Genomic DNA, 25,694 nt, shown 5'->3' on the forward strand with positions numbered 1-25,694 from the left:
ACAAGTCAAGTGTCAAGTGAAAGGAAATAGTTTCATATTTGGTGTCACATTCATTAACATAGCTTCAAGGCTTAAATCGATTAAGTCAAGTCTTAATCCCTCATGATGCACTGAAGTTGTACGTCTTTTCCAACCCATCAGTTTTTATGATTTACATCCATCTCTGTCAAAACTCATATATGATGTAAATTTTGTATTAAATGTAATATTAATGGAAGACATCAAAACAGCAAAATCATGATAAGCAATGTTAAGATTACAATAACAATAAAGATTACAATAAATGGAAAAGACAAGGTTGAAATTGAATAAAAGCAAAAATATAAAATTAGTTTTGAGCAGTTCCATAAACATAAGAACAGAGGTTGCTTTTCTTTGCTGTGATTTGAGCATGTTCTAAATATTTGGTGCATAATCTATCTACTAATTCCACAAATGTCTGTCTGTCAGTGTGTTTGTCTTTCTGTCTGTGGAACACATATCCCAAGAACCATTCATCTTATCAGGTTTACACTTGGCATGTGTATTCCTCATGGCCCGAGGAAATGCAGTGTCGACTTTAGACACGTGATACAATCAATATTCATCAGTGAGTGAATAAATAGGTAAACACTGCTTTGCAGTCAGTGGCAGCAGGGGCTTCACAGGAAGTTTCTTTCTTCTTCCACATTCTTGAAATAAACTACAGCAGTGGAGCAGCACATCGGACTGACACAGACATTCTCAGGTGCTGATTTACTCTTATTGAAAGCAAAAATATAAATTAATTTTTCGAGCAGTGTCTTGAACGCATCAACAGAGGCTGCTTTTCTAATTTGTGGTGAGAGCATGTTGCATATTTTCGGAGCATAATTTGAAGAAATGCTTTGAAGGCACTGCAGAGATATCACGTTCACAAGAATGGGAAGGGAAAGACTTAAACTGCGTGGGCGGAGAGCCATAAAAAGTATGAATCTTCTTTTCTCCTGAAACTCGACACACTAGAATAACACAAACAATAAAGATAGACTCATGACTTTTATCCCAGCATCATGCAGCAAGATGGACCTATCAATAAAAGCATTTAAAGCTTTCACCTGAGAAGCAAGTACATTTTAATTAGCTGCTGACCTTGTTCTCTTTGTAACAAATCAATATCATTTGACATTTAAAATCCTAATTAAAAATGCTGAATTCCCAGATAGGCTACTGTTAACACCTGTGAACCTGGGATGAACAGACTTTGATTAAGCTGCCGCTCACAGGCTCTCTGCAAGAAACAAAATGAATAGGGGCACCCTCTGTGATAACTCAACCTTTAGAGAGTAAAGCATTAAAAGGTGTTTACACGATTTATTATAAATGTATAGACAGCACAGGCAGAGCTTGATGCTTTATCACTGTTTTAGTGATACAAAATGTATGTATGTGCAGCATGAATGACACTATGACATGGTCTTGTCTGAATCGAGACCTAAGCCAGCGGAAGCAAGTCAAGTGTCAAGTCAGAGGGAACAGTTTTATGCTTAGTGTCACATCAATCAAGACAACTTCAAGGCTAAAATCAAGTCAAGTCACAAATCTTCATTAGAAAATTGTAAGAAATTTGGGACCTTTCAAGTCTTATCTCAATATCTCATCTTTTCAAACCTGACTAATTCAGTTGTTTAACATAGTCAAGACTTTGTCAAGAAAAATGTAAATGCTGGAGACTTATTATATTAAGGATCTGTGGCTATGGACGTCTTTTTTTCTCTTTTTCTTATTTACCAGGTAATAACTAAAGACTTAAGTCAAATACTCACTTTTAAACATTGCTGACTTAAGTCAAGTCTCACCTATTCTAAAAGGCAGACCTTTTACAATCAACAGAAACACAGGAGGTGTGGAGGAGGTGCAGAGCACAATGAAATCACATCTCTCACTGTGTCCGTGTGGCTGAAAATCAGTTTGTTCCCATATGTTGACTGTCAGAGTGCAGATTCTTTGAAAAGATAACACCTAACTTTGGTTCTGCAGGTACAGACACTGAGACTACAGAAGCGTGCTGCAGAGCCACATAGACAGTGTGGTGCATTAGCTGGCACAAGAGGAGTTTATTGTATTATATTGTAATTCAATTTCTTTTTGTTTTTTATTGCAGTCCAGTTTGGAGTCTCATTGCAGAGATGCTACTCGTCTGAAGGTAACTGAGGGGACAGTGGTGGAAAACATGAGAAATTTTGCTTTGGGGTTAGTATGGGCGGTGGACTACAGTGGTTAATATGGCTCCTTAAGTTACAGCAGCCTCTTTCGTCTGCTCTGCTCTGCTCTGCCTCAGGGAGTCATTGGCTCTTAATTGCATTTGCACAAAAGTAATGGCCTTTTGGTGGGAGAAAATGCCAGTGGGAGGGTGGGGTGTGTGCGCTGGTGATGGATCTTTTTCACTGCATAAGCATGTGGTAAAGAAACACTGAAATACACATACAGAAACTAATAAGTCCCTCTCACATCACAGTCAAGAAAATTAGTTGCTCCTCATCTTTATGACTTAAAACAAGGACATTAAAGTAAAAAAAACAACGTTTTAATCCACCACTAAACAGCCTATTCAGAGCTCGACTCTTTCATCAACATGTGTGTGTGCGGTAAAGACATGCCTTGAGATCCAGGACGCAAACACAACTAACCTTGTATGCTATGCTGTTGAGGACCTTCATGGCCAGGTCCGACACCTCAGGAAACGGATCTGCGGCGAGATGTAGCAGCACTCTCCAGATCTGAGTGTAAACGCTGTTGAAGGACACACCTGGAAAAGACACACAAAAGAAAATCATTTTGAGGGATAATAAATTATTTGTAGATGAAATATCATGAAAATTAACATAAAAATACATCAGCATTTACAAATCACTCTGGTGCAACTCTTAACATCGGTCCTGAGTTCATAACCACGCAGACCTAACAGCTAAGAGAAAATGCACAATCATCTCATTAGCATCATGGTCCCCTCCCCCCCGGTCGTTCTCCTCTCCGGCAGTCGTTGGATATGTTGAGGTGACAGAGGGAAAAAGACCTCCAGTGTCAGGTAATGTACACCATTAATCAAAACACAAACAAGACACACACACACACGCACGCACGCCAAGCAGCTGGCTCTCCTCATCCACAGAGCTTCATTGCCGTCAATTATAACTGTTAACATGAATACAAATGAACAAAGTGTCTCCTTCTGTCAGGTGGTTTAGTTCATCTGTTCTTGTCTTCAGCTTTCCTTTGTAGTGACACTTTCTTCAGTCACACTCTCCAGTTAATCATTACCTAAACGTGTGATTTTAAACCCTCCACATCCTCCCTGTTTACTCATTTCCTACTTTCTTCTCCTTCGGATCAACAAGGCTTGGGACCCTATCACTGGCCTGCACTGATGTCCCTACCTCTAGTACTTACTCACAACATATTGTACCAGCCCTCCCCTCATAGTGTTTTTATTTTAAATTTTTGTTTCCTTTCTTATATTTTTCATATTTATACTTGCACAAATACACCACAGCAAATTCCTTGTATGTGTAAACCTACCTGACAATAAAACCTGATTCAGATTCTTTCCTCAACGTGCCCGTCACATTTCTCATTGTTTTTGCAACACTCAGCTTTCTTCTCCGCACATTCTTCCTAATTTCGGGCTGCAGTGGGTTGAGCCTCCATCACTTTCTCGCAATCTGTGGTCTTTCTCTTCTCTCTGTGTGTCAGCTGTGGGGACACTGAGCTGTAAGAATCTACAACTTTTGCCATCTCTCTCTTTCCCCTCACTTTTCCGTTTTTTTCTCCCTTTCCTTCTTCGCTGATCTTTCCAGTCATTCAGGTGGTCATGTAAACTTGACCTCTGAGAATGACCTCTCATTTTATTTTTCATCATCTCCCTACACCCTTGCCATGTCACCCACTTTTCCATGAGCCCTGCAAAAACCCCAGGGATGTTGTAGGGATGAGGGAGTGATTTAAATCTGGAACCTCTAGAAGCTCAGACTCCTCTGCACAGAGACCCAAAGGCGTTCACTGGTCAAAGCTTCAAAGATAAGAGACCAAAAAGGAAAGATTCCTAGAATGGAGAGGAGGAGTATACAAGGGCTATAGCTGGGAAGATAGATGGTTACGTTACCGGACAAGAAACATTGGGAAAGGGTAAAAAAAGACCTATATTTCCTGCTTGCTCTGAGGTATGGCAGAGATGGGTGAAAAAGACAAAAGGAGTTGGAGGAGGATCACAGAGAACGATAGAACCCAAAGAAAGGGGGAGAGAGATAAAAGGAAAGAGAGGGCACAAGTGACCAGGGGAGAAAGAGTGAGAGTGAGTTAAAGAGGTGATCAGGCTGTAGCCTTAGGGGCAGGATATGATTAGCGACAGCTAGCCAGTGCGCTATAGCTGCTTCAGTAAACAGCCAGTTGATAGATGTGATATACAGTTCCTCTCCCATATAACCGTTGCGCTACATTACGGGTGCACACAAATTACCTCTGCACCGCCTCTATGCCGTCCACATGACAGTGGGTATTACTCACTGGCTTGGCGCTGCACCAGTGGCTTATCCTGACTTGACACTTGCGTCATTCTAAGACTTGAGCAGAGTGAAATGGATGTACAGTAGTAAATATGTTAACTATAGGCTAAAAGAAACACTGCATCACTGTTTTATGGCCTCCTCAGTTCAGGCAAATGACATAAAATACTCTTAACTCTGCATCGTGAGTTTGGGATCTTTAAATGTTTGAGGCAAAAAAATGCATCGAAACGTTCGAGACCAAACTCCTCTATGAGGCCTATTTTGTAATTAGTATTACACCTGTGATGCTCTTTAAATGGGAGAGAGCCTCAAAAACTCTGACACAGGTAGAAGTGAAGCTCAGCCCTTGATGGGAGAAAAATGTAAATGCAGATACAGAAAATGGTACAAGTATTGAGTTAGGTACAGAATTACCCTACACTACTTTATCCTGCAGTCAAGAGTAAAATAATCTCATCAACTCTTTGATGGATGGCCATGAAGTTCTGTACAGATATTCAAGGTGACCAGATGATGAATCCCACAGACTCAGGTGATTCTCTGACCTTGATACTGCAGTGAGGATTACACTTCTGGTTTTGACTAGAAGACGATGCGTTGCCGTGAAAGTTGGTGCAGTTACCAGAGAATGAATGACTGTGAGGGGTTGGCTATGTGCTTTGTGAGTAGCCAGTGCTGTCATAGACTTCACCAAGTAAACAAAACCCTGGACGACAGAATAACAACCAGGTTTAGAACCGTGATGGACGAGCTCAACTGCTGCCAAGTATAGAAAAAAGGTTGGAAGCTCATTATGGCTTCATGTGTGGCTCCCACAAATTTCAAAGAAAATCAAAGTACTATAAATGAGAGGATAAATCTGGATGAATTTTGTGTTTCGCTGGATTTTCCTCCAATGCAGCTGATAAATATGTTCAGCGAAATAATTCAACAATAACTCAACACGAACATCATCAACATTCATCTTCCAGGATTAATCCAATGATACCAGATGAATGCTGGTGATCCACTCACTTTGATCCAGTACCACCAGTCACATTTAATGTTAGAAATACTATGAAATATCTCAACATCTACTAGACGGGCTGAAAAACCCTTGGTGCAGTCATTCATGGTCCCCACAGGATATCACCTCTGAAACTCTGTCCTTCTGGTTTCCTGCAGGTAATGCATGTCAAGTTGCTGCTGCATTTAGGATATATGGTTTCAATTTGTTCCAACCTGCTATAGCCTACTATTAAACAACAGCCAACTTTACCTGTCAACATTTCTTTTTTGTTCGCTTGCAGTGTTAAAACACAGATGTGATGGCACTCAGAATGAATGCTGTTGTGTTGCATTAGGAAAACTTTTATATTTTTCTGGCGAGATGAAAAACAAATCTCAGAGGGTCTGACAAAAAACAACTTCAAACCAAACCAACCACAAGCAAATGAGTTAACAACTAAAATATACCCTGTTCCAGAGCTGAGGAGTCAGTAAAAGCTTGGCACCTCATGCCAGTATGAAGGCTCAACAAGCAGCTTGAAAAAGCTAAATTTGTCAGATAAAAATGCATTAGAGCAAACGCTGTGCTAGGTTGTTTTTATTGTTGTCTTTTCCTGTCTTTTATTTCTAAGCTGTGATGTTCCTTGCTATCTGGACACCACTAGAGAACCATCCTTTTGCAGATGACCAACAGGGCCAAGATTTTGTTCGAGCGTGATTATCTCTGGATTAGTTATAAAAACTGAGCTGATGCCATAGAGGGAAAAGGTAGAGATTAAAAGTGAGTAAGTGACGAAGGAAATCGTGCAATTGTATTTATACAGCAAATTGAATTCAAAGTAAAACTAGGTTGTTTCCTCAATATTGACCAATATTGATGCTGAGATTGACTGGGTCAGTACACCTGGATTAGGGGGGCTTTCATTTAAGGAACAAGTCAAAAGGACATTTCGCTATATCTAACCCATGCAAGTTAAATTCAGCTCCCTCCTGCATTTTCCAACAACAGAAAAAGGAAAAACAATACAAAAAGTACAAAGTGGGTCATGCCAGGGCGGCTGGGAGATTACGAGACATTTGTAACTTACAATAAAAAAAGAGAAAGGAAGAAAAATGGGAATCACCAGTTTCACTTTCCCTTTTTCCCCATAGTGCAAGTGAGTTTATGGTTTTCCTGCTCGCACACACGCTGGCTGTCAGGACGCATGGTGGAGCCCGCCAATCACCTGGGAGCACTGGTAAGTGAGCGGGTTCAACTTCGGCGTGTACAAGGAAAAGCACTTTAATGCACCTTTCCCCACCCTCAGTTATGCTGTACTTCACACATCTAAAACTGTATTCACCCTTGTTCTATTCTTGGACTGGAATTTTCTCTCTGTCCTTGCCGTCGTTTGAGGGGTTTCACCCTCTCGGGGGTGCCCCGACTCAAGGTGTCTCTCTCTAGTGGAAGCTCTTTCTAATGTTGATTTTTATCCCGGAAATTTTCTCTCATGTGCTGTCCTCATGGGACTGGATAAGGGCTTCTATGTGTTGAACCATGCAAACCTGCCCCAGTTACAGTCTGCAGCCTGCAGTAATCACCCTACTGGGTCCATCTGCATAACTGAAGCTGACCTCTACATGAGCAATTAGCATGCTGTCCACGGTAGAGAAACATTATGCAAAATGTATATTATGATGACATCATGAATCAATTAATAGTTGACGAGGCTAACATGTTACCAAACACTAGCCTGGTTACACACACAGCCCTCACAAAGCAGAATTAGTATTAATTTACTGTTTTGTTGCTGATTCATCATCAATTTTCTTTTTAGTTTCCAGAAAAGAAAATGGGTCTTTAGCTTGCTGGCTGCTTCATCAGTCTTTGCTTGCTTTGTCTTTGTGATACTTCAGCAATCACTGCACTTTTATAAAGCTGAACTAAGCCAATAGAAGCCAATACTGGCCAGAAATTAGGCGGGGGTGGTACTGAGCCATCACACGACCGCCCGGGCCAGAGTGTGCATAGTTCAGCCACAACATCACCAAGCATGTTTTACAGTTTTACCAGCTCTGTCAGTAATTCACTGCTCCTCTCTGTGTCTCTATCATTCGATCTGTCAACCGAATCAAGCCAGACCGCCTTCCCCAGCTATCCATATATTGACGAAGTTAACAAATTCTGTTGTTTTTACCCAGTGGGTGAACAATTCTCCATGCTGGAAAACCAATATGTCCAATATGTCATTTTGATAAGTCCTCAGTAAAGGTCAAAATCAACAAATGCTGGAACATACAGTTCCCATCATGCAACCTGATAATATCTTTACTTAACTCCCGGGTCCAGTCAAAGCTAGGGTTCGTAATCCTGCAAACGCTGGCAAGAGCAGGCGACACTTTGAAAATATTCAACCAATACATCCTGACCCCTCCCATAAGTCGTCAAAGATGAGCCCCTAAAACATATGAACGTACACTGGCTGACAACTGCGAGAAGAAGACTTCAGTGAAGCCGTCGCATATTTTGGCCTATCGTCTCTGCTTCAGCTATGTATGTCTGTGCAGGTGAACACATGTGCAGTGTGAGCCTACAGTGTTCATTACAGTCATGCGAGGGCCACAGGCACCTTCACCTAGCTAAATCACATCACTATGACATTATCAGGGTTATCAGTGTACAACTGTGTCATCATGACGAGTAGACTCACCTTTAGGTGTAAAACTGATGCAGTTAAACATTTAGTTAAAGATGAATGAGTAACAAAATTGAATTGATTTGAATTACCTATGAGAGAGTTGAGGGAAGAATAGGAGGACACCCGTCGCATTTTGTCGATGGTCTCAAAGGACAGGATGTACTCATCATTGTCGGGGCTCCCTAGGGTGCTGCTGGCGCTGCTGCTGGTGCTCAGGTTACCAGGAGAGAAAGCTGCTGGTCCACCTGAATGAATGAATGAATGAACACACACACACACACACACACACACACACACACACACACACACACACACACACACACACACACACACACACACACACACACACACACACACACACACACACACACACACACACACACACACTAAAGCCTTAGATTCCATCAGCAAAACACACAAGTGTTCAACACACCAAGAGGCTCCTATTTTGTTTAGAAAGCTCTTTAGCTGCTGTAAAAGGGCTCTATAAATAAACTGTTATAGTTTCATTTGTTGTAAAAAGACAAAAACAAATCCAAGAGCCAAATCAAAAACAAATAGAGTGTGAGATGTGTAAACAGTCCTTATATTTGGAGCCAACATTCCAACACAAGAACCTGCTCATACCTTAATTTGATCTGTCAGCCTCAGTCACCTCCTGCTGTAAATCTCCATATCAGCAAACATTACTCTGACTCATACAAAACCAATCGCACATGCATCCTCCACACTGACTGCAGGCTGAAATGTGGAAATTGGGATTGGTGGAGAATGGAGATACGCTCTGCGCTTATTGATGATAAACACCACTGCATATTGGAATAAGCATGGAGAATGTGAATTAGAAATGGTATCAGCAGTAGGTTATGCTCTCCACCAAGAGCCAGTGATTGAGCTCCACTCAGGGCTTATGCATTACGCTGTCAGCGGCAGACAGAGGGGGCAAAGCTAGCATTAGCTGAATCAATGAAATGTGGCCCAAACTGTGTTGAGAGCTTAGTTTGGATAGCAGGTCATGTGATCCAAATGCTGTGAACATAGATGTTTGGCTGGCATGATTATGGGCTCATTAATAATCATTTAGCCAAATATTAAACTCATTAATTACAATTCTATTACGAGACATAAAACATGTCAACGATTACTGTGGAACTCAAACCACAGACAGACATTTTCCTAGTGAAAGCTGTGTCTCTTCTTGAAGCTAAAGCCTTCTACATGCCCCCATTGAATGTAGTGAAATTACAGGGGAGTATAGGTTCAAAGAGAATGCAGATACAGGGGAGTGTTTTAATTGCAGCTGCAACTATTCTTGGGAAGCAGAGATAATTGTAGTTGTCTGTGATCAGTGACAGCAAAAAGCACAGAGCAACTGGATAGAGAAAATAAAATCCCAAAAGAGTGAGTTTTTAAATTTTTCTTGCTCATGGTGGATACAACAGTTAACTTTCCCTGTTAGAACTCTGTAAGCTTGTTGCAACAGACCTGCGGTTCAGCACCATGGACAGCTCCCAGTTTCCACTGGTGCCCAGGCAGATGAGGTGAGATTTGTACTGTAATGCTGGTGCTGAAAGCTAGAGAGGAACTGTGAAGTAAAGTTTCCATAAGACCTGATCATATTCCAGGACAGGCGGATATGCAAGCACTTCTATACATACCACAATCATGGGTATGTGTACATAGACGCATTCCACACATTTGCAGTGGGTAATGGCGAGAAGAAAAGTTCCTTTGATTGTTATATTGGGCTGAATAGCTCAGGCTACATCCACACTTCTAAGTTTTTGTTTGAAAATGCATCAACCTTGTTACGGACATGCCATGTGTCCACACTACAATGTCTGGAGTTTTAGAGCTGCTAAAACAGAGAAGTTTGGAAACTCTGCTGGCCCCATTTTTGTTTGAAATCTCCAGGGCAGCGTGTCAGTCTGGACTGGCAGAAAGTAGACACTCGAAACCACTTGCTGATTGTATATTTCAGGTGCGGTGTAGCCTTCACTCCTATCACAGGCTCATATCACATCACTTAAAGAAAATAACTACTTCTACCAGTGTAGAACGCGAAATGGATAATAAATCCTGTATTATACAATGATACAACTGCTTGCAATTGCTGTTTCCTGTTTGTAGCCTTGCTCTTTCTGCAACCAACAACCAATGCTTCCTGTTTACACCAGCACACGCATGCTCAGTGTTCGCAAGTGGCCACATGTTATGCATTTGGATGCAGCCTAAAACAACTCTAACAACAAGGACAGGGCCAAGTATGGGCAGTATACTGTGCATATTTGCAAAAAACAAGCGGCCAGTTTAGCACAGTCAGCCCATTTGTAGAACAGTCAGTCCACACTGTCTCAGATTCGTACACATTCGTAAAATAAAGCCACAGGTGTAAGTGCAGCATTATTCCAAAAAAGGAGAAATATCAACACTCAAAAAATGGAAAAATTATCTCTGTCTGGCAAACTGGCCGCAGCCTCTGGTGCTTGTGAGACTCACTAAGCCGCTCTAAAGAACTGCAATGATAGAATTAAGTAGTTAGCCTGAGGACTGTTCCATCCACAGTCCACAGCTGACGTGGTGGAGGGAAACCTGAAGGTGCTACTGGCCTCTGCTTGGATTCATTGCTTTCACTCAGCTAAATAAACCTCATCCTTCATTTTGATCTGTCCTCCTACCCTCTTCATTGAGGTTGAGGTTCTGCAGGCTCTTGTTCAGGTTGCGGGCAGTGGTAGCAGCTCGGATGTTGGTATAAGAGTTGACCGATCTCAGCCGTGGGATGGCCGGGCTGTCCCTCACTGGAGTCAGGTTACCAGGCTCTGGATGTTAAAACAGGACACACATTAGGCCAGGTCCAACACCGATGAAAATAAATAGAATGAAAAACAATCATTGGTCAGAGATGACTCGTTCAAGGACGACATTCTTCTCTCATTATAAAGAAACTTGTTAACCCCAAACTTACCAAAAAACTATTGAAAGTTACTCTTATGAACACTTTCTCATTATTGAATACAGTAACTAAAGGTGTGAACTGCCAGATTTACTGTACAAGGTCGTTGCTTAACTGAATTCCCAGTCTATGGTTATATAGAGATTAAACTACAGTGGGAACACAACCTGGGCAGATCACATGATTTCCTGTCGTGGACATGCAGTGCTCACACAAATTAAGATAATGTCTTAAATACAATTTATGTCTCATGATAATTGCTCTCAGCTTCAGATGACTTGGTTGTGCCCTGATCTGCATAACAGCACATTGAACCACATCCTGCTCTTGCTCTCTGATTCATTTAATTTCAGTGACAAAAATCCCAAATCCTCTTGTCATTCTGAGTGGTTGAACGATTTCACGTCTCATTCAGGTCCCTTGGATTGGATTGCATCAACATATGCCTTTTTATGCTTTTGAATAACATCTCTCTGTTTATCGTAATAATCCTGGCTTTTTATCATATTGTTGTAGCCTGTTTGAGATGGAGGGATGGGTTTTAGAGAGCAGAAGTATTCTCAGTGGAAGGTTCTGGCATTATTTTGTATATAATTGACAAAATTTACAGTTACAGAAGAACGACTCAATACAGCAACACTCAAGTGCTTTCAAACTAAACCATAACCTTCAGTTAGTTAACTGCTGGGTCTCTTCTACACTGATCCATAGTCACAGGAACATGTTGAAAGCACCTCCAGGATTTACACATATTACTCTTAGCAGGTGATTCACAAACCATTTGTGTGTCTTGAATACCTGCGGTGTTAGCTGGTGATGGCACTGTGTAGTTCTTCTCTTCCTCTATAAACTGGAGGGCGACTGTACAGAAGTTGCTTTCATACTGGACAACCAGGTGACTCAGTGCTACAACCAGCTCCTGTCGAACGAAAAAAAACAACAAAGTGATCTTTCAGTACTAGTATGATTAGATCAAAAGATAAATCCAAACAATTATATGAAAATGTTTTAAACACATCGCTGCAGGTCTGTTTTTTCCAAGAGAAGTCAACAGGCTGATGAGATGATTGAGACCACTCATGTCTTTATGTTGAGAACAGAGACTTAGCTGAACTGCGTAAGTTAATGTGAAAACAGGGAGGGATGAAAAAGCTCTAAAGCTCAACGATTAACATGCTGTATCTTGTTAAGTTAATTCAAACGCAAATGCAGAAATGGTATGCACTATATTGAGAGACATTCTAATTACTTCTGAATAAAACACAAGCATGAGAGTATTGATCTTCTCATGTGACTCTCAGGAAGAAAGATAATGCAATTCCTAAAATGCTTTGTTATTACATAATAAAGAATGTGCTGGTAAACTGAACTGAATTAATAGTCTTTATACACCATAAAATAATCTATGAAATATAACTGGTCTTTGTGGGTCTGCAGTGTAGTGTCCTCCAGCAAAAGCCTTTCTACTGTTCAGATATTTTGTAACCACAGTTTCTATTTTCATCTGGTATTTCATTTGTTTGTCACACTAATAATATGAAACTAAATGTGTGTGTGTGTGGCAGTGATCTGACCTTGCGGACCACAGGGCTGCCATCATTGATGAGTTGGGCCAGCATCATGGCCACGTTGTGATCAATGGTGGTTGAGTGATCTGTCCTCTCAGCAGAGTTTCCCACAAACGTCCCCAGAGCAAAGACGGCTGCGCATCTCACCTGCAGCGACACACACGCAGTATACTGCGTTTCAGTATACTCTTCTCTCAGTTCAATATAGCTGTTACATAAAAAATAAAGCTTTCTGTTACAGCTGGATATTTCCAAGTCATCACCACAGCAACTTTTTTAATCTTGTGATGCTACAGCACACAGCTGCTTTGATAGGGTTTGCTTTGCTCTGATGAAAATGATCAGCTGAAACATTTCACATCAACATATTGTTTATTTTCTTCCTAAAACCTGAAATAAAATATGATAAAGGGACTTTGATTTGAGAGCTAATTAGAAGAGACGAATGCAACACTGAAAGCATCTTAATCTGCCATCTTCACTCAGGATTTCTCAGATTCATCGTTATGCACCAAAACAAATCAGAGTCAGAATATAGTTAACAGCTATCCGATCTAATACAGTCCAATAGAACTATTCACTTTGATTGGTTTTCGACAGTTCCAACAAAAGATGGACATTTAGGCATTTTCTGAGAGTTGAACATTATAAATTTTACAAAGGTTGTAATTGCGGCATGTTGTATTGGTTTGTGTTTGACTGTACAGATAGTTATGGTATTATATCCAGCTCCTGCACATGGCTTACCAACAATGAGCCAACATCAACTTTTACATAAAAGAAAACGCAAACAGAAAAGATATAACCAGGAAGACGCCTTATTGTGAATAAAAGCTCCGGGACAAGAGGGCAGCATAAACACAGGCTTACAACAATAAATCCATAACATACAAAATAAAGACGAAAAGAAAAATGTGTCACATTCTGCACAGAGAAACATCAGCAATATCCAATTTAAATGCACATTCAGCTTTATGAGTTTTTAAAAATACAATCAACAAAAGCATTCAGTGTGTGTGTGTTTTGATGTGAGTCACAAGCTGTGACTAAACAAAAGTGGTGTCTTGGTTCTGTCCCCTCAGACTTAAACTTAATTAAACACTCTGTTTAGTCTCTGATCTCTGCTCCTCTTTCACTCTGTCCCTCAACTACTTGTCACTTTCTTCACAAGGCTCTGGGGAACACAAACACAAACAAACACACACACACACACACACACACACACACACACACACACACACACACACACACACACACACACACACACACACACACACACACACACACACACACACACACACACACACACACACACACACACACACACACCATCTGAGGCGTCTCAATCAAACACCTGGAAAGAACTAAAGTGCAGCAATATATTTGTAAATGTGCCATTTTCCTTACAATTTGATGCAGTCAATTATTATCAGTCAGTCTCCTGTGACCTTAAATAACTCTTACTCATACACTGAATGCAAACTAAATGCACAGCCTGGAAATGCAGCTGAAAAGAATTGTGTGTCTTTGTGTTTATGTGTGTGTGTGTGTGTGTGTGCAGACCTCTGTTTCCAACCTATGGCCGTAGCAGCTGCCTGTCCAAGGGAAAGAGGAAGTTTCTGGTAGAGACAGATGTTCCTTGTGTGTGAATGAATACAAATTATGTGTTTTTGTGTGAGTGGGGCCACAAAGTGTCTGGGTGAATTTCAGGGCAAACTCTTTGTCACTGTCCCTCTGGTCTTCACACGACCCAGTCAGATGTCGACCATCCTGTTTTAACACAGTGGGCAAAAACTCTGCTCTGCACTCTCTGTGATACATGTGTGACGCCATGTAATCTACTTTTCTCTAAATTCATCACAAAGAAAAATCTTGACATATAATCTCAAGCCAAATTTAGTACAAATGGTGCTTGACAAGATTAATTCCTACAAATAACCAAAATGTGATTCAAGTATTTGTAAAATAATTTGATACCTCCTCTTAATTTGCCGTGTTCTAAGGCAAGATTTGGAGAGTGACTACAAACACCCCTGGTAACTTCTTAAATGTATCAGAACTCAGGAGTAAACCTCCTCACCTCAGGGATGGGATCTGACAACAGGGTGTAGAGCTTCTCGTGGGCGCTGTCTCGGACACCACACCAGCGCGCCGGGTCGAAGTTCTGCCAGATGCGGCCAAGACAAATGGCCACCCACTGACGGAGCAAGGGATGGGGGTCTGACAGCTGCTCCAGGCAGTTGGCTATCAGATTGCCCTGCAGACAGGCCTCCTGGTATGGAAAGAGGAGGGCAAGAGAAGGAGGATGTGGATGGAGAATAGTGAATGTGAGAGGGATTCAGTTGCTCTGATGCCCCATCCATTATCTGTACAGCTTATCCTTTAAGGGTTGTGGGGGGGGGACCTGGAATCAATCCCACCTGACATTGGGCACGAGGCAGGGAACACCCTGGAAAGGTTGCCAGTGTATCACAGGGCCAAGATATATAGTTAAACAACTATTCACGCTCGCATTCACACCTATGGTCAATTGAGGGGCTCCAATTGACCCAACCCCGATCTGCATGTTTTTGGATCGTGGGAGGAATCCGGAGTAACCAGAGAAATCCCATGTAGACGCAGAAAAAACATACAAACTGCTCACAGAAAGATCCATACTGGGAACCTTCTTTCTGTGAGGCGACGGTGCTACCCACCCCGTGCCACCATTGTTCAGATGTGCCCTTTGTAATTTGGGGGTTTAAAAAATGGTTAATACCTGTTAGTTATGAGGTAAGAACAGTGAAAAGCATATTTTTGATATTTTCCTTTGAGTTATTAACTTTTCACTTTTGCTCTTCCAGAATAGACACTGGACTCAAGAGTGTAGACCTGGACAAATCATGGTCATCAACAAGTACCTTGCAGTTTTTAATAATTAATAACAATATCTGAGCCATATATCAGTCGTACACTGCTGGGCCGTACAGAGGCTTCAGGCTGGGAGCAGAGTTGTAATTTATAAGCCAGTTAATCACTAACCTGTAACCTCACACTATGTGATGTACAAAAAGATTATGATGCTCTGCAGCAGACGGACTTATTCCCCTGAACCCACCAGCCTACTTCAAAGCCTTTTTGTGAACAAAAGGTAATTTGTCCATTAAAGTTTGAGTCAGTGTTAACATCTGAAGGGAAAGCTGGTGTGATTTATTCAAATCATTTTAAAACTTAGTTAGCCATTTAAATAGCAAATAATAACAGACCATTTACAACAACAGTCATGCTGAGCTTCCATTTTCATAAAGAGCATTCTCCATTTTCATGTCACTATTTTTTACCAATCACTACTTGGCAGATGTTTTATTGAACTTTATATTAATGAAATAAAATATAAAGTTTGGCCAATTTCCACATATGTTTCACAAGGGGTGGGATTCAGGGTACCTGCAGTGTTGTGTTTAATTAAGTCCAGTTTGTTACAGTTTGGTGTTTTTTTCAATCTCTTTAACTAGTATGAATAAATGTGCAACACGCCCTGCAGCTGTTTCACATTAAAAGCAAACCAGGAAAGAAAAGGATGTATTCTCGAGCTGAAAATAATATGCAAGACATTTTGAAGTGTTCTTTGTATTTGCTGAATAATTCCGGCTTTGATAAACTGCAGCCAATGGAAAGCAGTGTTCTTGTTAGAAACTCGGAGCAGCAGAGTGGTGAATGTAACAACAGGATGTTGTTCAACTGATGTGGTTTTTGCTTACACTGATGTAAATAAGGATGTTCATGGTTAAGTGCTTCAAAGCTCAGCACCCAGATGAAACTCAAAAAGTTACCTGTGAACTTAAAAGCCTTTAAAGTAACACCTTGTAAGTGGATGAACACAGTTATTGTGCTGAGAATCCTCTTTTGTCTCCTGCAGATTGAGGCGTCCCGACAACAAATCTTTTAACAGCAGTGACACACTCCCCCCGCATCTCTTCCCCCCCTTTCTATTTTCTTCATGTGCCTCAGATCTCACAGACGTCGTTCCCAGGTTTTTCTGATCCCAGCTCCCTGCTGAACCCGGAGAGCTGGCATATTAAGATGCCAGTGCTCTGTGACATGTTTGCAAAAACGATACCGCAGTAATGAGCAGTGTTGTTGAAAGTCAGAGGGATAAATAATGGAGATGTGGAACCAGCAGAGTCTCTTTCTGTATTGTTCGGTATCATCTATTATTTACAGGCCTGTGAGAGAGGTAGAAGCATTAAGTACACAGTGGTATGGAAGAAGAATGGCTGTGTCTGAGCTCGAGAGCACATATAGCTTTTCTGATTTGTTAAAATAATATAATGTCAAGCGAGAGAAGAACTGTAAAGTAGTTAAGACAGAAATGAATGAGTTAAATAACCCTCACAACTAGATGGAAAAATAACTGCAGAGAGGAAGAGACTGGAAGTGAAAAGGAGTGATGGTGGAATATTTCTTTGTGAAATAGCGTGTCAAGAATAATATGTATCTGAGTTTTATGTGTTTGTGTTTGTATACGCCATGAAATGACGGGCTACATCACCCCAACATCAAACCCTTGAACGTTTGATCAGTGTCAGAAACAAAAGGCTTCTGGGATTGAACACCGGAGGCCAGGAGCAGACTGAAGTGACACTTGTGGTGATAAAGCGTCACCATGAGGGTGGCTAGGATGGAGACGGAGATTAGAGAGGGAACTGTCGGTGACAAAAATGTCACATAACCAATATCTCCCGGAAATACACAATTGGCGATAGAGTCATCTCTCAAAGTGACGTCTGGCCCCCGAAAGAACCCGCCACAATTCTGGTGGGGGAAGTAAATGAATAATTTGATACGTTCTCCCTTTGGGCTTTTAGCAAGCAGACAGACAGCAGACAACAACTCACACACACAGACTCGTACCTGTCCTGTGTTGTAGCTGTTGACGATAACAGCCAGTATGAAGACAGCCATTGTTCGATGCTCAGCCTGAAACAGAGAGAGGGTCTCTGAGATCTCATTTCATGTCAGACGTTCACCCTGCTGCTATCTGAGATCTGTTCAACCTTCAAGTCAATCAAGAAAAACTGCAGAACACATGCAGTGGGTCACGTGATCGAGCAATACTCACTGGCATGTAACTGTCGGCCAAAACGGACAGGAAGTACTTGTGTCCGTTGTCTTTTACCAGGTCTGCTTGACATGACTGAAGAATCACAGAGAGAGGACAGAGGGAAATAGAGGGGAATAGACAGAGGGATAGAGAGGGAGAGAGGGGGTTGCAGATGTTGCTTCAGTTCACTTTCCACTCCTCCTGGATTCAGAGCACTTCTGTCATAAAAGAGTGTTTGTCCTTGGTGGCCTGTCTAAACTGTGTGAGTGAGTGTTTTTACATCAAAATATCTACGTAGGTGTGAAAATAAAAATATAGCCCTTAAGAATAGAGGTGTGTATTGAAGATGACTCTGACCAGATTCACTTGTTCTAAAAAGTGAAAGGACTTTACATGAAATCATCAAAGTCTCAGGCAGATTACTTTGAGGCACTTGCTATACAGAGCTTTGGGTTTTATTCCAATTTCTAACGGGAAGTTAAGCTAAATGCTCTCAATCAAAGTCACTGCCCAACTCAAACATTTATAATAAGTATGTGGGAGAGTGCAATTTTATTATTAAAAGTCAAGGCACATAGAGTCATTTGAAATCTCCCTCAAAAATAAAGATTTATCAGATCAAAATATAAACATGTGCACAGATCAAACCAAAGCAGCTTTACCAGTTTGGGATTTGCAATTCAATCAAACGAGCTCCAACAATCAAAATAGATGTAAGTTTGTGTAAGGCAGAATTCACATCATGACATTTAATGTCCAATGTATAGGATACAGGGAATTATCACCAGATACTGAATATGATAATCATAATTTAGTTTTCATTAATGTTTAATAATCTAAAAAAAAGAATCAATTATTATTTATTATCAGAATTATTGTTATTAATAATACTATTAGCTTATGCTGATGTCATCAATAACATTGTTACATCTAAAAATATCATTCAATCATTATTTCAAACAGTCTGACTGTTTCTACTGTGTCTAGTCCCTCCCCCCCTCTTCACTATGCACCTCTCCTCTCTCTAAATTGACTCAGATAAAAATGACATACACAAGTGGACCCTTTCCCACACGTTTTCTACAGTAGCCCAGAATGGACAAACCAAATACTGGCTCTTTTGCAATACTATGTTATTTTAAAGGCCACAGTGGATTCTCCTAAATGCTGGGAAGGTGATGGGTAAAGTCACAGTGTTCCCATGATTGCATGTTCAATCTCACAGCTAGGGGCCACTGAGTCTTACACACTGGTCCCTTAAACCTGTGACGTTAAAACCTCAAAAAAAGTCAAATACAATAAAGGTTTAGAAGAGATGAAGAGTTTAATGTGTTAGAGTGTGTTACATAACTTACACTGTCCACAGCCAGGATTTTAGCCCAGATGAAAACCAGCAGTGGCCGCAACTCTCTGGCTGAGCTCTGAAGCAGCTTTAACACGTAGGGGAAGATCCCTACAGACAGGGCCTGGAAACACACACACACACACACACACACACACACAGTATTAGCTTTGCTATTATTTGTTTGTCTTTTGGAGCAGTACAACAGAACACTCGTTATGCCACTAACGTGTGTTGGGTTTTGGGTCAAAGGGTTCTTGTAGCTTTATGAGGTTCAACAGAATGCTACATGTATATATCGCACTTAACTGCCTGTTTACAAAGAAATGTATCATCTCCTTATATGATTTTTTTTGAATAGTGAACTGGCAATTATGGGTAACATGCTTCTTTTTGAGCTTTAAGGAATATTAACTGAAAGAATCCTTTCTGAGATGTAAATGAGAAAACTGACACCACTCGCATGTCTGTGTGCTGGAGTACGGAGCTGGAGCACATGATTAGTTTAAGTGAGCTTAGCACAAGTACCGGATGTCAGAGAGAGACTGTTAACTGGTTCTCCTAAGAAAAACCCTGCAGGAGGTCACTGATTAACACTGTTTCTTTAATCTCTGCAAAGTGTTGATTGGCATTTTCGAGGTGTTGGCAGGTGTATTTCTGAACTTTGGAAAGAGTCAAAACAGCGGTTTACTCTGTGCACCACTATACATGTGGCCTGAAGCAGAGTTTCCCTTGCCCGTGTGTGTCCATACAAAATAACTCAACAGAAACGAGATGCCAAAAACACATTTTCAAGATATTTCTACAAATAACAGTGAATTTTAAGCTTCTATTGATCATAAATTTATTTCCTATCATATGATGATATATATATATATATTATAAAGTCAGAAATTACATCATACCTTTGCCTAAAATACATTTTTTAAGGTAGCTCTCCTCTATTTGGTAGGAATTGCATCATCATAACATCACTAGATTAATTTAGATAAATCAATCCCTCATTATCATATGGTACATTTGGTGTCATAGTGACGTCCTTATGAAATATAAAATCATATTGTAAAATTATAATATAAAGTGGAATGGCTCAGCAGAGTGCATACTTCAACCAAGGCCCAACAGTCCCACATTTAAATTCACTTTTATTTTATTTGGATCTGCACTAAATTACACTGATTTATAAATATGTCCTTAAACATATCGGATTCTCAGTCTGTTAAAGTCTTACACTTTTCTTGTCTATTTAGTGTACCGGTGTCTGTACATTGCTTGAAAACTCAATAAAAAAATAAATATGAAAATAAATAATAAAACATGCCTAATTGTTTTTATTAAGAACTATGAATTACTCACTGTGAATTAAAACAAAAAGTGCTTAAAAACACCCTAAAAACCAACCCATGTTCAAAATCCAGAGCAATATTTAATGGCTTTCATGTCCCACCCCTCGAAATTATTCTGTATTTTTTGCGTAATCCTATTTACAGACCAACAAATACAGACAAAAACATAATTTGTGACTCTACTTTAAAATCTCAGTACACCCAGATGACAAATACTGTATTTTCACATTCACCCGATAGCTAGCCATGCACAGTTTGTATAAATTACATCTGAAACGTCCTTCAGCCACATGTGTGATCCATAAGTAAGATCGAGTGAGCTCTGTGGATCATCCACAGTAACACGTTTTATACATATATGAGTTGTTGTCGAGTTTTTTAGTTGCCATTTTCATTACCTGAGCATCATAAAGATTGTCTTTCACCCTTATTGTGTAGAGGTGGAGGCAGACATCTCTCTATGAGAGATATGTCAAATCCTCAGCACATTAAAAACCTGTTGTTGTCATGGCTACACTTTCTCTCATACCACTGGAAGAACTGATCTGTTTTTGAGCTGAAACCCATCAATGCCAGACAGTTAATGTGGAGCTGAACGCACCAGACTGACAGCCCAGGGTCCCAGGTCCAGAAACCGTCCTAGCAGGTCCAGAGCCCGCAGCCGATGCACCTGACTGAGGAGGACCTGAAAAAGAGCAGAGGTCAGAGGTCAACCGTGCTGCGGACAAATGAAGAGGAAGCTTGAGATTAAAGGAAGGAGAGAAGGAGGAAGGACAGCAGGAGACACTGCAGAGAGGGTGAGGAGGTGGAGAGAACAGGTGGCTCTCGCACCACTACTGCTAAGTCACTGGCACCAGGTTGAACTTGTTTACACACACACACACACACGGTTCACAGGGGTATGTATGTGTGTGTGTGTGTGTGTGTGTATGTGTGTGAAGTGATGTGTGGGTTCCTGGGTGTGTCCTCTTGGCAGCAATTCCACTGGGCTTCTTAAGAAGATACAGATTTATGGTGTGCATTTGTACATGTGTATACATGTGTAATGCCAAATGGGATCACAATGTATTTGTTTTGGCCAAGGAGAAGGCATATGATGCATGCTAAAAATATTAGCGTGTACATGTGTGTGTGTGTGTGTCGTTTATGCAGCGTTAAGCTGAGTGCAGCAAAAAGCCTGTGTGGGCTGGACACTGTTCCTTCCCCATGTGACTGTCCCACAGTGTGTGAGAACAAGCATATGGAGGAACACAGGTCCACCCACACACACACACTCACATACACAGACATCCAACAACACTTAATGTATTATTAGCATCCTCCGTGACTTCCACCTGATGAGCGTGACCATAGAGACAGAAGGAGGCCGGGGGAAGACCGTCCTGGGGTTACCTCCAGCTCCAAGGAGGAGGGTAGGAGCATAGACCTGTATGTGACGTGGGTGTGCGCTCTACAGCAATTCAAACACAAACGCATGAATACAGACGCCGCAGGACCATGGTTTTGACACAGATGTCCGTGAATATTTTCCACACAGTCAGCAAATTGTATGTGCATGACTTAAGCAACACAGTAACGCACAAATGCCAATTCATCATAGCAGGGATGGATATACACTCCCTGAACAATGCTGTGATATTAAAATGCATAGGGACGTGCGTAAATATTTGTCTCTGTTCCTTATTTGCGTAACACCCTGACTCCAATCTCATTTTGTGTGATGACTCAGCACTACCTATGATCATGCTGTCTGTGCGTACGTGTGAGTGTGTGTGTGTGCGAGTGAGACATATGCCGTCATGACATTATGATGCTCAGTCATGCCTTAATCTCTTCCACTGACACCTGAAGACAAATGTGTGTGAATGTGTATGTGCTGCTGTTACTGTAACATCACAACTTTGGAGATGCTGTAATCCCTTCGCACAATCTGTTAATCCTCTCCGGATGAAACGGCTGTTGTCAAGACAGCGCACCGTGTCTCTGCTTCCTGAGCTCTTTTGTTCTCCCTTTGCTCATTTCATTAAAGAGCATTATTGATGGATTACTCTCCGCTGCCCTTTTCTTGTCATTCTTTGTGTCTCTCAAATTGAGCCCGTTTATATTTTGGCATCAAATTGTAAAATCCTGTGAGAATAATGACAGTCATAAATGCATTCTTATGCAACTGTTTGCTGAAAAGAGCGTCAGACCTATTTGTGTGTCCATCTGTTACATCAGAGAGTGCAACGTGCCCTTACGATTACTTTCCCATAATGGTGCAAGGCTGCATAATGTTGTATAATCTTAAGGGCTACTGCTGTTTTACCTCCTTTCTTCCCCCCTGTGTCCACATCAAGAGCAAACACACATACACATGCTCTCACACACCATCCAGCACTCCTTTCCCTCGGCTTTTAACAGGCCCCGACAGAACTGCTGTATGGACGAGCTGCGGCTCGTGCCGCGCTGAGTCAGCAGGAAATTACCATTCAACACAGACAGCGGCACACCGCTACTACGCTGTGATATAATACAACACCACAACTGTACATCCCTGCGGGAGGGGATTATGGTGGTGGTAGGAGGAAGGACGATGGGAAAGGCAGGGGAGAAACCGTCGACTGCTGTAACTCAACAGCTGACACGCGAGAGAAGGTTTTGGCAACATTTCACCCTAATTAAAGCATCCGAAACAAATTTAACACCACTTCAGGGAACACTGGAGACGCTGTTCTTGTCACAGCCTTTTGTTGTGGGTTGTAATGAAGAGAATTAGCCTGCAAATGCTGAGCTCAGTCTGCAGGAGGAATTTTGCAGTGCATTTCACACTTTTGTGTTGGCAGATTTAAAGCGGTGACCTGAAGGAAAGAAAAAGCATTGTATAGAGGAGGAGAGTGAAGGAGCAGTGAGGGGCATTGGTGTTTAAAGTATTGTTGTAAATCACATTACATATTATTATATAATATTATATAGTATGAAAGTTAAGTCCTTCCTAGCTTCATCGATCTTACAAAGATATGGTGATTTGGTATTGAAATGAAAGTCTCGGTTACATAAGTGCACCAGAATCTTTTCTTCACACAATTCAAACAGCAGAAATGTTGCATGATATCTGGCACCTGCTGCACTAGAGGGAGAAGAGTGTTCTCGGTTCTCATACACTCTGCTGCAGAGATGGATTTCAAATACGTCTCTTTGCAGCTCGAAGTTCATTCAAGTGGTTTAATTAACGACCATCAAGCAAGTGCAAAAGACACTCACCCTCCACTTCTCACTAACCAACACCAATCCCCTCGTACATTTTCTCATCAATGTCATTATTTTTATTAATCAAATTAGACTGCATGTTTTCTGCAGTGCAGAATACCACAGCTTCAGACTCCATGCGAACAAACATGTTGTTTTAACTAGTACTGTTGGATACTGTAATCAGTTGACATGACTGAGAGCTGATTAAGGTAATAATTATGATCACCATTGCTTCTTTTCTTTAATTCATTTTCTCTTACATGCTTTGGAAACATAAATGTATTCACACAGCAAGCTGATGAAGCAAACTGAAACAGATCATTTAAAAAAAAGAGGGAATAAGAGAGAAGGTGGTTCAAGGTGAGAGCTTGTGTATGTGTGTGTGTGTGTGTGTGTGTGTGTGTGTGTGTGTGTGTGTGTGTGTGTGTGTGTGTGTGTGTGTGTGTGTGTGTGTGTGTGTGTGTGTGTGTGTGTGTGTGTGTGTGTGTGTGTGTGTGTGTGTGTGTGTGTGTGTGTGTACCTGCAGAACAATTGGGAGCTGCTCAGGAGGGTTTCTGTTCTCGACACCCATCGTCAACCACACCTGAAAGGCTGTCAGCTGCTCCGCAAAGAAAGGACTGTGCTGTGGACACAAATCAAACACACTCAATGTTTATCACCATTTTAAAGAAATTAATGTGCTTACTCACACATGCATGCACTCACTCATGCACACACACACACACACTGATGAGCCAGTCTGCAGAGACGAGCCTATCATTTCATACAAGCACTGACACAACGAGCTCAGAAGTGACACCGCAATGCAGTAACGACATAAATCCTGATCCATCATGATCACCTTCCCTCTCCTTTCTCTCTCTCCACTGCCATGGCAGTTTGCCTGATTGATTAGGTGCTGGCTGCAGAGTTCTTGATCACTGGGTGTTAATAATGCTGTGGGAATTATGACAGCGTAGTGTAGACTGCTGATGGATGTGGAAGGGGGGAAATATCAGCGCTTCTCGGCTGGATGGCTAAATTAATCTGTGCATAATCAAAGCTTAATAGCTCTATACACACACTCACATACTAACTGACACATGAAGAAAGAAAGGTGCTGCTTTGAAGCGATGTGGGAATCTAGAACTCTGCTTCAAAAACACTCCCTAAAACCATGTTTAGTTTATATGACTTCATGAGGACTGAGGTAAATTAAAGTCTTTTTAAATTTTAAATAAAGTTTCGAGAAATTATGAAAGTATGGTGGGTAATTAGAAACTTAAATGCTGTGACAGGTTCACAAGTTAAGACAACAGGAGCAGGACGTGCAAAAAGTCCAGCTTCGGTAATAACCTTCAATTTTGTGACATGATAAACCATCAAAAAGTCAGTCTTATAACAAGAATGACTGACATTTACCATTGATGATAGTATGAACAGAGTTTTGTATAAATGCAAATATCAGGTGGAATTGGGTGGACGCAAGGAAAAAAAAAGCAAATATATTGTACTTCCTATAAAAATGACCCAAGTGTCGAAAGTGTGATGCTTGTGTTTGGATCAGGACCAAAATCAACTCAGAAAGAGTTCTAAGAAAGAGTAGGGTTTATGATATTTATCTGAAAAAAAAAAAAAAATCGTATAGATATATTGCTTGTTTTTAATTCATGTTTGATCGACAGAATTCAGATTTTTCTTGATGATTTTATAACTCTTCTTACCAAGATTCATCAAAAAGCTGCAGTAAGGAGGCTGAGGGTGGTAAAGTGTGGGATAGGGTGATCAAATAATGCCAACGCTCATTAATAAAAAAAGAAATAAAGCTGAATTTCTAACAGTTGAAGCACATCAGAGAGAAGTTAAAGGCTCCTGAACGAGGGCGCATGACAGAAAGGAAGGACCTCCTTTAGAGTCCTCGGAGGCTCAATTACTGTACCGGTAAGTGTTTTCGGCCTGAGTGCAGGAGAAAGTAGAGGAGGAGCACGGAAAGAAAACTGCTCC

At 41.1% G+C, this 25,694-nt stretch overlaps 1 protein-coding gene across 5 annotated transcripts in view; it reads right to left on the reverse strand.

Moving 5' to 3' along the window:
• The window catches only part of rptor (regulatory associated protein of MTOR, complex 1), a 155,051-nt gene that overhangs the window by 31,306 nt on the left and 98,051 nt on the right, over positions 1-25,694 (reverse strand). For all 5 annotated transcript variants that reach the window (XM_034595933.1, XM_034595924.1, XM_034595949.1 and 2 more), the window contains exons 12-22: positions 24,232-24,333; positions 21,082-21,165; positions 19,148-19,258; positions 17,811-17,885; positions 17,603-17,668; positions 14,790-14,981; positions 12,716-12,856; positions 11,940-12,060; positions 10,867-11,007; positions 8,278-8,433; positions 2,649-2,767 (exon numbers count right to left, since the gene is read on the reverse strand). In XM_034595933.1, coding sequence (XP_034451824.1) covers positions 2,649-2,767; positions 8,278-8,433; positions 10,867-11,007; positions 11,940-12,060; positions 12,716-12,856; positions 14,790-14,981; positions 17,603-17,668; positions 17,811-17,885; positions 19,148-19,258; positions 21,082-21,165; positions 24,232-24,333 — 1,308 coding nt within the window. The remainder of the gene's footprint in view (positions 1-2,648; positions 2,768-8,277; positions 8,434-10,866; positions 11,008-11,939; positions 12,061-12,715; positions 12,857-14,789; positions 14,982-17,602; positions 17,669-17,810; positions 17,886-19,147; positions 19,259-21,081; positions 21,166-24,231; positions 24,334-25,694) is intronic.

The sequence above is a fragment of the Hippoglossus hippoglossus genome, chromosome 1, assembly GCF_009819705.1.
Source record: "Hippoglossus hippoglossus isolate fHipHip1 chromosome 1, fHipHip1.pri, whole genome shotgun sequence".
Taxonomy (NCBI): domain Eukaryota; kingdom Metazoa; phylum Chordata; class Actinopteri; order Pleuronectiformes; family Pleuronectidae; genus Hippoglossus; species Hippoglossus hippoglossus.